The following is a 12,298-nucleotide window of genomic DNA, read 5'->3' on the forward strand; positions in this document are numbered from 1 at the left end:
CTCTCCTCCCCTTCTAGTTGTTGACCTGAACATGACGTGTGATGTCATTTCCGGGTCCTCATTCACAGTTTCTCCGGCCATCAAGGCCAGGAAAGAATGAAATGCAGTGCAATGTGCATTGCATTACATTTAGTGGCGCAGAGGGGAGACATTGGGGGACTTTTAGACTTTTTTTTTTAATTGTAAAAAATGTGAGTTACACCCAAGCACATAAGCCCAACCTCCACCCCCCCAAAAAAAGAATTGAGGCCCCTGACCCCCACATATACGCACGTACAAGCATAAATGCACACAGAGGGGTACCTACACCTTACAATCGTCAATTGTGATATACATGTTACATATCGCTGCGCATGCCAGAATGAGAGCAATAATTCTAACACTAGACCTCCTTCCTAACACTAAATTGGTGACCTACAGGGGGCTTTAAAGCATCGCCTATGGAAAATATAGGGCACAGACATGTTTAAAGTTTGACATTTTGGGTATCTATTTACTCAGTGCAACCTCGGCTTTTATATTTCAGTAAAAAAAATGGGTAGGCTATTGCATTTTTGTACCCCTAAAATTAACTTTATTTACTGAAACGTTGCGGTAATATTGTGTGACATAAAAAATTGGAACTACCATTATTTTATTCTCTAGGGTGTCTGCTTTTAGAAAATATATAATGTTTGGGGGTTTTATGTAATATACAGGGCTAACCTTAAGATTAAGATTTAGAGTAAGAGTAAGATTTCTAATGCCGCGTACACATGACCGGACTTTCCGTCGGAATGAACTCTGACAGACTTTTCAATTGACTTTTCGATGTAGTTCCGCTGAAACGAACATGCCTACACACGATCACACCAAAGTCCGATCGTTTAATGCAATGACGTACGACTGGACTGGAAAAAGGAAGTTCAATAGCCAGTAGCCAATAGCTGCCCTTGCATCGTTGTTGGTCCATCGGACCTGCATACAGACGAGCAGTTTTCTCGATAGGAACTGGTTCCGGTGGAAAGATGTTCTATTTCTAAAGTCCGTCATATTTTTCGACAGAAAACGTCAGATGAAGCCCACACACAATCAAATTGTCTGACGGATTCGTTCTGTCGGAACTTTGCTGTCGAAAAGTCCGGTCGTGTGTACACGGCATTAGTTCAAAAAATGGGCTCCTACGTTTTTTAGCTGACTCCTAGATTCAAAGCAAATTTGTCAAGCCCTGATGTAAGTGATGGGGAATCTAAAATCAAGGGGATTCCGTTGGGGACTTTGATGCAAGGGAAAACTTGGATGGAAACTGTGATGTAGGGCAGACTTTGATGGGGACTCTGGTGTAAGGCCCCTTTCAGACGGGTGGACTCTGCCAAAGGATCTGCCCGCTCAGCAGGGAATCTGTCCGCTGATCCCCGCTGAGCAGGTGGATGACAGGTCCAGAGCGAACACATCCCACTGTCATCTGATCCAATCCGCCAGACGGATGGGGAACGGATGCTCACATCCCTCTGTTTTTAGCGGATAGGATTGGATGTTGGCAGGGGTCAGTGGATACATGTCCGTTGACATCCGCCACTCCATAGAGGGCAATGGATGAGTCAATCTTGTCCGCCTAAAAAAACTGACAAGGGGACCTGCTCGGTCTGCCCATGTGAAAAGGGCCTGAGAGGGAATTCTGATGGGCTCCAGTTTATTTAAAAATGTTTGCTTTGTTTTACTGAAGTTCCTTCTCTGTTTTTCTATATCATTTCATGTTTATTACAAAAAAAGACTCCAAGTAAAACGTATTCATTCATTTATAAAAAAAAAATCTTTGCGGGCCATGAATATTTGTAAAACATATACTATGGCCCTCATACAGAAAAGTTTAAAGATCCCTGATTTGCAAAAAAGACATCTTATAAAACAATAGGTTCCCTGGGAATGCCCTAATTATTCAAAATTTCTGAAACTTTTCCAGCTTGAAACGGAAGAGCCAAGTTTACATTTTTGACCCTATATTATCTTCTAAGCTGCTGTCTTGGTCTGTGTCCCACATCCTCTGACACTGAATGTGACTAATAATAACCATGCAAGTTCAGGCTTTGAAGGCAAAAAGTACAAAACCTAAACCTTAGGCCGCGTACACACGCGGGGACTGTTCGCCAAACTTTGTCCGCTGAACAGTGTTTCGGCGGACAGTCCGCCCGTGTGTGGGCTTTCAGCGGACAGTTTCAGCGAACAGTCTGCTAAACAAAGTTTTTCGGAAATTCCGAAAAACTGTCCGCTGAAACTTGGTTTCAGCGAACAGTCCCCTCGTGTGTAGGCTTGTTCGTCAAACTAAGTTCCGCGCATGCTCAGAAAGGATTTACACGCCGAAAGTTGTAATGCAGTGTATAGGACGTCGTATTTTCCGTCCCGTCGTACGTGCCGTTCACGTCATCGCGCACGGTTTCAGCAAACTGTTCGTTCGTCGTGTGTGGGCAAGTCCGTCCATGCTAATTTTGAGCGGACTGTTCGCTGAAACTGTTTGACGGACAAAGTTGAGCGAACAGTCCCCGCGTGTGTACGCGGCCTAACATTATAGGTGCTGGTGGAGACATAACAGGATTGATTTACTAAAACCAGAGCACGAACAATCTGGAGCAGTTCTGCATAGAGACCAATCAGCTTCCAGGTTTTATTGTCAAAGCTTATTTGGAAAAGCTGAAGTTAGAAGCTGATTGGCACCAGATTTTGCACTCTCCAGCTTTAGTAAATCAACCCCAATGAATCTGACAAAAAAAAAAGCTTACCGCTAAACTCCTTCTCCAAGAACTGTAAAAACTCTTTGCGGCCCCGCTGGTCATTGAGTACCTCCATAAAATTAAAGGTCCATCGTTCAATCCGCAGTTTAGTTGGCATTGGTACCCTGTTGATTAGAGAAACATATCAGGAACGTGTATTATCTTCATATTTTTATATATTTAACTGACCTAAAGCAATTCTATCCCTAAATAAAATAAAAAAATAGCCAGGCTATAAGGAAAAAGCAATAATATTTTAATCTTAAGCATCTAATACTTTTTGGTGTGTTGAAGGCCTGCATCCCCTGCTGTGAGTTGTGGTTTCACCCAGCAATTACTGCGCCTCCACAGCTGAAGTGTTATATCAGCCAGTGGATGGAACCAATGTGCACAGTGGGGAACACAGGAATGGCAGCATCCATCTTAAAGCCTTCCTTGACCTCTCTAGCTGCTTATACTGTGAAGTAAGTCATTCTGAATGTGGAACTCCACTCCAACTTAAAAACCATTGCTGGCAGGCAGGTTCTTGGAATGATCCCAGGTATCAGGATTAATTCATTCCTATGTGCATGCACAGGAGTTATGTCACCCCCAGTTGGCCAATCAAGATGACTGAAGATGCTGAACAAAGATCTTAGCAGCAGCAACAAGGGACATTGCAGTTGATGATGAGCTTTGGCATGTAGGTCTGCCATAATATGCAAATATGCCTTAGATTCTTGTTCATTATGGCAAAAACCCTGGGCGTCAGCAACAGAATTCAATTCTGTTTTAAGGATCCTCAATAATTACAACAAACACTCTGAAGTCGGGTTTCCAATAGCTTAGAAACTTCTTCTTTTGTGTTTATGTTAGAGGGGTGGCAGGCTGCCAAGATTTGCTCTCCATACAAAATAACTGAGATTTCAATGTCTCAATGTCTGTTTGAAGATGAATTTCTCCATATTGCCTGCAGCTACAGAGGTGCTTATGGTACTTTATAGTATGCATAGTCTGTGCACAGGTTCACGTTAAAAAAAAATACCAACCCTCACCCCCAGCTTTTACAACAGTTGACCTAATATTGCTAGATAAATTGTGAGGACTGTGTACTGAGCTACGAGCTAACAATTCTGAAGATCACCAAACAGAAAGGAGAGATGGTTTAATGTTTCTTGAACTCTAAAGAGTTTTCTGATTCCTCTACAGACCCCCTGCAAGGAGCTTTTGGTCATCCCCAACTTTACTTCACTTCTCTTGACATCAAGATATTTCCTTTGTATGTTTTATTTGTATAAAGCATACAATGGTTTGGTGACCATTTCACTTAAGGCCTGGTAGCAACACTGGGGCAAATTCTAAGGTTAAAAGGAAAATGAAAAGCAATTGCTTCTACATGCATTGTAATTACTTGTATTACGTTTTCATGAAAGTGATCAGCAACCAAAACTGGAACAAAAACACAAGAGATGTATTCTGGGCCCATACTTACAAGGATGCATTTAATGTCCAGTATGTGACGTCGTCTGTAATCCATGGGTTACTGGGAAGACAGCCAGACATGATGGGGTCATGTGGCAAGTACTGTTCACTGAACTTAATGAAGCTAAAAAAAAAAAAAAAAAAGCAATGAAAAACAGTGACTAAAACAAATAGTGCAAGGAAAGGGTGGGTGTTAAAACCCAACATTCTTTTTTGTTTTTGTTTTTAGTCTTCTCTAATGAGTCAGGATTTGATCCCCACCAGGAAGATGCCACCACTGACAGCGCATAGGTCTCATCATGTTGTATATATTGCTGTGGAGAATTCATACCAGAATGGGGAACATGGGTCTTCTGAAGAGGGAGAGGTGACTATGCAAAGGGCTTACAGTGCCAGTTGATTTCACTTTTGATTTATTATTATTCAGTGGTTGATGTATAGGCTTCTTCCAACAGATCTTCCCATTGATTTGCTATGTTCCATACATCTGTTTTCACATCACTTGTGTACATTTAAATTTTTTGCACTGTTTTTACTTTTATGAATAAACATTATTGATTTACTGGAAGGGCTAGTGTTAGGGTTACAGGAAGGGTTAGTATAACAGTTATGCCGCGTACACACGTCCGGACTTTTCGAGGGACTAAGTCCGACAGTCTTTCCGACGGACTTTCGGCGGACTTTCCGAATGAACGGACTTGGCCACACACAATCATCACCAAAGTCCGACGGATTTGAACGTGATGACGTACGACCGGACTAGAATAAGGAAGTTCATAGCCAGTAGCCAATAGCTGCCCTAGCGTTGGTTTTTGTCCGTCGGACTAGCATACACATGAACGGATTTCTCGGTCCGGCGGAGTTCCGGTGGAAAAATTTAAAACATGTTCTATTTCTAAAGTCCGCCAGATTTTTGGCAAGCAAAGGTCCGATAGAGCCCACACAAGATCGAATTGTCCGACGGATTCGTTCAGTCGGACCTTTGCTGTCAAAAAGTCTGGTCGTGTGTACGCGGCATTAGTGTTAGATTTCAAGAGATGGTTAGTGTAAGGGTTAGTGGTAGAGTTACTGGGAGGGTTAATGGTAGAGACGATTATGATCAACTCAAACTTTCACCCAACTAACATATTTGAGACGGTGATGCAGTTCAGTAAAGTTATCAATTGTAGTTAGAAATTATCACTTGCTTTGTTTTGTTATGTCTGTACAGAGTCTTTAACCACTTAAGGACCGCCGCATGCCAATGTACGTCATCAGAATGGCATGTACAGTCACAAGCACGTACATGTACGTGCTTGCCTTCCAGCGGGTGGGGGGTCCGATCGGACCCCCTCCCGCTGGATGCGGCGGTCCGTTTCGCTTCAGGAGCGATCCGGGATGAGGGGATGGCCGTTGGTTTCTGGCCACCCCCTCTCGATCGCTCCTGGCGAATGAGAAGCTTCCTCCCACTGTGTATATTAAACACAGGCAGGGAGGAAGTGATGTCATTCTCCTCGGGGCGGTCTTTTTGACCGGACAACAAGGAGAACAGTGAAAGTAAGTGCACCAAACACTACACTAACATGTAGGCACACATAGGCATACAAACCCCCCCCATCACCCCCCCCCCCCCGCCCCCCCTCCCCCTCCCAGTCACAGTGTCACTGATTGCAGTGATCATTTATTTACTGATCACTGCATTCAGTGTCAGTTGTGACAGTAAAAACTGTCAGGGCAGTTAGTGTTAGGTCCAGGGTAGCCCCCTACCACCCCCCAATAAAGGTTTAACCCCCTGATTGCCCTTGAAGATAACCCTTTCACCCCCTTTTGCCAGTGTCACTAAGCGATCGTTTTTCTGATCGCTGCATTAGTGTCGCTAGTGTCGCTATGTAGCTAGTTATTTTTTTAGGTTCACTGCCAGGTTTTTATAGCGCTAGGTACCCCGATATACTACCCAATAATGGTTTTAACCCCCTGATTGCCCCTAGTTAACCCTTTCACCCCCTTTTGCCAGTGTCACTAAGCGATCATTTTTCTGATCGCTGCATTAGTGTCGCTAGTGTCGCTAGGTAGCTAGTTATTTTTTTAGGTTCACCGCCAGGTTTTTATAGCGCTAGGTACCCCGATATACTACCCAATAATGGTTTTAACCCCCTGATTGCCCCTAGTTAACCCTTTCACCCCCTTTTGCCAGTGCCACTAAGCAATCATTTTTCTGATCGCTGCATTAGTGTCGCTAGTGTCGATAGGTAGCTAGTTATTTTTTTTGGTTCACCGCCAGGTTTTTATAGCGCTAGGTACCCCGATATACTACCCAATAATAGTTTTAACCCCCTGATTGCCCCTAGTTAACCCTTTCACCCCCTTTTGCCAGTGTCACTAAGCGATCGTTTTTCTGATCGCTGCATTAGTGTCACTGATGCCGCTAGGTAGCTAGTTATTTTTTTAGGTTCACCGCCAGGTTTTTATAGCGCTAGGTACCCCGATATACTACCCAATAATGGTTTTAACCCCCTGATTGCCCCTAGTTAACCCTTTCACCAGCGATCACAGTATAAGTGTCACTGGTGACACTGGTTAGCCAGTTAGTTATTTAGGTTCCCCGTCAGGTTTTTATATAGCGCCAGGGACCCCCATATACTACCTAATAAAAATTTGAACCCCCTGATTACCCCTAGTTAATCCTTTCACCAGTGATCACCGTATAAGTGTTACGGGTGACTCTGGTTAGTTTGCTTTTTATAGCATCAGGGCACCCACCATTTATTACCCAATAAAGGTTTAACCCCCTGATCACCCGGCGGGTGATATCAATTAGGTTTTAGGGTCAGGGTCTGCATCGCCCCAGGCAGCGCTAGGTTAGTGCCAGTACCGCTAACACCCACGCGCAAAGCATAAACCTTCCGTAGTGGTATAGAACCTGAACAGATCAATATCTGATCTGATCAGATCTATACTAGCGTCCCCAGCAGTTTAGGGTTCCAAAAAACGCATTGTTAGCAGGATCAGCCCAGATGCCTGCTAGCACCTGCGTTTTGCCCCTCTGCCCAGCCCACCCAAGTGCAGTATCGATCGATCACTGTCACTTACAAAACACTAAACACATAACTGCAGCGATCGCAGAGTCAGGTCTGATCCCTGCGATCGCTAACAGTTTTTTTTGGTAGCGTTTTATATTTAAATCCGGAAGACAGTGCTTGGTTTTCGGGGTCCCGTACGTGGCTAGGCTCCCAAAAAGTCCCCCACATGTGGTATCCCCGTACTCGGGAGAAGCAGCAGAATTTATTTTGGGGTGTAATTTGACTTATGCCCATAGCATGTGTGAGCAATATATCATTTAGTGACAACTTTGTGCAAAAAAAAAAAAATTGTAATATTCCTGCAACTTGTGGCAAAATATAAAATATTTGATGGACTCCACATGCCTCTCAGTAAATAGCTTTGGGTGTCTACTTTCCTAAATGGGGTCATTTGGGGGGGTTTTGTGCTATTTTGGCATTTTATGGCCTTCGAAACTGTGATAGGTAGTGAGGAGTGAAATCAAAAATTTGCACCCTTAGAAAGGCAGTGATTGGATTTCGGGGTGCCGTACGCGGCTAGGCTCCCAAAAAGTCCCACATATGTGGTATCCTCGTACTCGGGAGAAGCAGCAGAATATATTTTGGGGTGCAATTCCACATATAACTATGGCATGTGTGAGCAATATATCATTTAGTGACAACTTTTTGTAAACTTTTTTTTTTTGGAGTCATTATTCAATCACTTGGGACAAAAAAAAATATTCAATGGGCTCAAATGGGGTCATTTGGGGGGGGGGGGTTTGTACTGCCCTGCCATTTTAGCACCTCAAGAAATGAGATAGGCAGTCATAAATTAAAAGCTGTGTAAATTCCAGAAAATGTACTCTAGTTTGCAGACGCTATAACTTTTGCGCAAACCAATAAATATACGCTTATTGACATTTTTTTACTAAAGACATGTGGCTGAATAAATTTTGCCCTAAATGTATGACTAAAATTGAGTTTATTTGATTTTTCTTATAACAAAAAGTAGAAAATATCTTTTTTTCTCAAAACTTTCAGTCTTTTTCCATTTATATCGCAAAAAATTAAAATCGCAGAGGCAATCAAATACCATCAAAAGAAAGCTCTATTTGTGGGAAGAAAAGGACACAAATTTCGTTTGGGTACAACATTGCATGACCGCGCAATTACCAGTTAAAGCAGTGCAGTGCGAAATTGTAAAAAGACCTCTGGTCCTTAGGCTGAAAATTGGTCCGGGGCTGAAGTGGTTAAGTATCAGTTAGCTTTAATGGCGAATGTTAAAAGTAAGTTCAAAGCTTGACCCAAACATGGGGCAGTTGGTTATTGGTCAGACCGGGAATGAATCCTTAAGATTAATTCTGAAAGACTGTTTGACAGCTACATTGAAGATTTGATTTGTAGTACATCAATGGAGCAGCCACACTATAAATGTGTACACTGACATGCAATCCATTGTCATGACTATATGAGTTCCAACTAGACAAGGGTTGATTTAATTTGTCAAATTTGTCCTGAAGCAGTATTATTATCTTTGGTATATTAACTAGAATATAATGGATTTACCATTTACTAGCTCAGAATAGAAGATCCCCGGAATGGAAATATAGGTAGCTGTATTATTTCTTTATAGTGTACCGTAATATTCCAAGGATAGGTAATCCAGGATTTAATAAATGTATGTAGAACTCAAGATGCAGTGAGAATAATCTAGCATCCAGATGGAGGCTTTCCATAGTGATGGAACTCGTTCTTTCCACTAACAATAACAGAAGAGGCTCAAAAAGGTGGGGGTGGTGGCTGTCTTCCTCAGGCTCTGGGTGACTGACTCCTCCGATGTACACGTTAAAGGAATAATTTAAGGAACTTTGGGGACCCGGCGTACCTCAGTCCGAACAAGTCTGTAAAAGGTCCCTAAGGAACATTTTAAACTCCTATTATTGTACTTAAATAGTCACAGAGAGTTATGTTTTTTATATCTTTTCTGGAGATTTGTAGGGCTCGTATCAATAAAATGTGGCCTCTTTCTGGTACTTAACACTGTTTCACTCACCCTTCTAGGCAGATGGAGGATTTCACCCTAGTTCGAGCCATGGCCTTTTTCAGACATTCTATCTATTGTAAAAAAAAACAATTAGACACATGGATGCCTGTATTTTGATCATTTCCTTTCACAGCCATTTACTATTATCAGGATAGGAATGTGGGCATTGAAATTCAAATATATTAGATTTCACTCAAGGCACACATCCTCCGAAATGCCAAAAGTCTATTCCCTGTTTATCAGATACACTTTCTCTTCTGCACCCATATAATCATCTCTACATCCAACCCTTTTTTAGCACCCATCATCATCTCTTTCTAGACCTGAGATTGTTCTTTCTCCTCCAAGCCTCATCATCTACACAATCTTGTCTCTTTACTATTCCTTTTATTTTAGAAATCTGCCATAATCTGTCTTCAACATCATCTATCAACCTCTCACTGAATTCTGTCATCATTCTTCTGCCTGGGAACCTACAGCATCTTCTGCCCTCTGAACTTCTATCATAATTCTATTTCCTCAGACCCTATCTCCTCCTCTCCTTTACATTTTTGTCATTATCTTTTATCTGTTCATTACACCAAATATGTCTTCATACTTTATCTTCAGACTCCATCATCGACTCTCCTTCATAACCCCGTCATCAGCCATCCTCAATCTCTCCTCTCATCCTGTCATTATGATCATTTGTCTTCTGCCATTAGAACCTCTACCATAATCCTATTTTGTTACATAAGGTCTTTTCCCTCCCTCCCTCCAAATCCTTGTCTTTATTCTTTAACCCTACTGTCAACCAAATGTGCCCTCATCTTCTCTTCTCAGACCTTCCATTGTCATCTCCCCTCCATAACCATGTGATGTTCCTCTACTTCTTTGGATCCTTGCCATCTTTTCTCCTCCCCTCTATCCACCAAACATGTTTTTATACTCTCTCCCCAGACCCTCCATCAGCCATTTGTCTTCCCAGGCATTGTCAATCATCAGTCTCTCTCCTCTCTGACAGTCATTGTCCTATATCTTCCTTCCTAGCAGTCTGTTATTACACTCACTCATCTTCTGCTACTGAAACCTCTACCATAATCCTATTTTAACAGTACCATCCTCTCCCCTTCTCAGTTCTCAGACCTTCAATATTCATCTCTCCTCCATAACCCTGTCATCATCCATCATGAAACTCTTCAATCCTGCCATCAGTCTCTTGCCTTTGAACTTTCATCTTTACTCCTCAAAACTGCTATTGTAATCGTATCTCCTCAGATGGTCCTCCTTTCCTTCAGATCCTTCTCATCATCCCTCATCCTTTCCTTCCAATAAACATTTCTTCATACCCTCTCAGACTCTCTGCTATCTTCTCTTCTCCTTATCATCTGTCATCAGTCTATCTCCTCTCTGTCAATTGTTATCCTCTACCCTCTGAACCTCTGATCTTCACTGATCTTTAGGCTTGTGCAATTCGTTTCGTAACGAATCGAAATTCGGCCGAATTTTGCATCTTTCGGACATTCGGATGCATCCGAATAAAAAAATAACGAATAACAACGAATACGAAAGAAATATAACGAATGAATTCTAATGAATTCGACATGATTCGGTAATTCTTTAAAGATCTAATGAAACAAAAGGTCAGCGCAAAGTAAATCTTATAGTCCAATCAGCTAATTAATTTTGTGCCAGAGGATGGATTACTGGCAAAGTGCATTCCAGAGAACTGAGTTAGAAGGGTGTTGTATTGTATTTGAGCCGAGGAGAAGAGACGTTGTCATTGTGTGTGTTAAAAGATTCAATAAACAAACGACTTTCCAAACTACGAATCATTATCACGAATGTATATACATACATAAATAACGAATTTCAACGAATACGAACGAGTGAATTCGACACTCTACGAATAATAACGAATTATCCGAAAATTTATTAACGTAACATAAAGAATATAACAGAACGAAATGATGTATTTTACGAATGACAACGAACCGAAACTAAACAAAATTTTCCATTGTGCACAAATCTACTGATCTTATTATACTCTGTCCCTCAGAACCTTCAGCATTTATTCATCATAAACCTCTTACTAAAACCTTTCACCATCCCCTCCCCTCCATATCCCTGTTATCATTTATCATAACCCTCCAATCCAAACCATTTATCATCCGTCATAAGGCCGCGTACACACGCGGGGACTGTTCGCTCAACTTTGTTCGTCAAACAGTTTCAGCGGACAGTCCGCTCAAAATTAGCATGGACGGACATGGCCACACACGACGTACGAACAGTTTGCTGAAACCGTGCGCGATGACGTGAACGGCACGTACGACGGGACTAGAAAACGACGTCCTATACACTGCAATGCAACCTTCGGCGTATAAATTCTTTCTGAGCATGCGCGGAACTTTGTTTGACGAACAAGCCTACACACGAGGGGACTGTTCGCTGAAACAAGGTTTCAGCGGACAGTTTTTTGGAAATTCCGAAAAACCTTGTTCAGCAGACTGTTCGCTGAAACTGTCCGCTGAAAGCCCACACACGAGCGGACTGTCCGCTGAAACACTGTTCAGCGGACAAAGTTGAGCGAACAGTCCCCGCGTGTGTACGCGGCCTAAGACTCTTTGTTTTGATAGTTTTCTGAATGTCCATCTTCTCTCTTCTATTTTAATCTTATCCCTTACAAATCAACATCATCTAGTCTCTCATCTAAAGTTTAGACGTCCCCTCTTTTCTTCAAACTTTCATCATCACTGCCACTCAGACCTCTGTTATCACCCTCTACTTCATATCTATGATCATTTCCGCTTCAAATTTCTTATCATTCTCTTGGAAATTTCTCAGAAGTAGCTTTTTGTCAAACATATGTTCCCTATCCACATTCCTAAAAAACTTCTTAAAGACTTATTTACTTTACAGTCCTGTTTCCCATCACCAGACCTCCCTAAAAACTCATTCTTAATTTTCTCTGCCACTTATCCTACCAATTCTTTTATAGAACAGTACAGAAGAAAAAAAAAAGTACTGTAAATTGACTCATAACT

The 12,298-nt window shown here is 42.0% G+C and overlaps 1 protein-coding gene across 2 annotated transcripts in view; it reads right to left on the reverse strand.

The window, feature by feature from the left end:
• The window catches only part of RGS11 (regulator of G protein signaling 11), a 203,456-nt gene that overhangs the window by 54,111 nt on the left and 137,047 nt on the right, over positions 1–12,298 (reverse strand). For both annotated transcript variants that reach the window (XM_077449487.1, XM_077449488.1), the window contains exons 11-13: positions 9,282–9,343; positions 4,219–4,332; positions 2,757–2,872 (exon numbers count right to left, since the gene is read on the reverse strand). In XM_077449487.1, coding sequence (XP_077305613.1) covers positions 2,757–2,872; positions 4,219–4,332; positions 9,282–9,343 — 292 coding nt within the window. The remainder of the gene's footprint in view (positions 1–2,756; positions 2,873–4,218; positions 4,333–9,281; positions 9,344–12,298) is intronic.

Source organism: Lithobates pipiens, unplaced genomic scaffold, assembly GCF_037356315.1.
Source record: "Lithobates pipiens isolate NorthernLeopardFrog02 unplaced genomic scaffold, aLitPip1_a1.2 Scaffold_22, whole genome shotgun sequence".
NCBI lineage: Eukaryota > Metazoa > Chordata > Amphibia > Anura > Ranidae > Lithobates > Lithobates pipiens.